This window comes from Hippocampus comes, unplaced genomic scaffold (genome assembly GCF_001891065.2).
Source record: "Hippocampus comes isolate QL1 unplaced genomic scaffold, H_comes_QL1_v1.1 scaffold189, whole genome shotgun sequence".
NCBI classification, from domain to species: Eukaryota; Metazoa; Chordata; class Actinopteri; order Syngnathiformes; family Syngnathidae; genus Hippocampus; species Hippocampus comes.
In genome coordinates, this window is record NW_017804802.1 from 291,868 (window position 1) to 292,280 (window position 413).

Genomic DNA, 413 nt, shown 5'->3' on the forward strand with positions numbered 1-413 from the left:
CGCTCGAGCCGCCCCCTCTCCACAAGCAGAGGCTCGGGAGGTCCGAGCGGCCTTTCTCCGCGGCGGAAGCATCAAGTGGATCTTTGGCGCCGCCTCGCGGCGGCGCGCCGCCACCGCCGCGGTAGCAAAGAGCAACTTCCGGGACGGAGGAGGCTTCCAATCCCGTTCGTCGTCGACTTGAGGTCTCGGTGTGCGCGCGTGCGTTGGGTGACGCGCTCAGTCTCTTCCTGTTCGTCTCGTCGTCCGCAGCGTCGCGGTCAAGTCGCGGAAGAGGAAGCCGAGCCCGAGTTTAGCTTTTGCTTTTTCTTTCCTTCGGCCGGTCGGCTCGGACGACGGCGCGATGAGCGCGTCGGCGGCGGCGGCGGCGGCGGCGGCCGTGCTGCTGGACCTCGCGCACGCCTGCGGCTGCGGCT

At 69.2% G+C, this 413-nt stretch overlaps 1 protein-coding gene across 1 annotated transcript in view; it reads left to right on the top strand.

The window, feature by feature from the left end:
* Positions 1-340: 340 nt before the first annotated feature.
* Positions 341-413, top strand: part of lacc1 (laccase (multicopper oxidoreductase) domain containing 1) — an 18,465-nt gene continuing 18,392 nt past the window's right edge. Inside the window, exon 1 of the mRNA XM_019893814.1 lies at positions 341-393. Within this exon, the coding sequence (XP_019749373.1) occupies positions 341-393 (53 nt within the window). The remainder of the gene's footprint in view (positions 394-413) is intronic.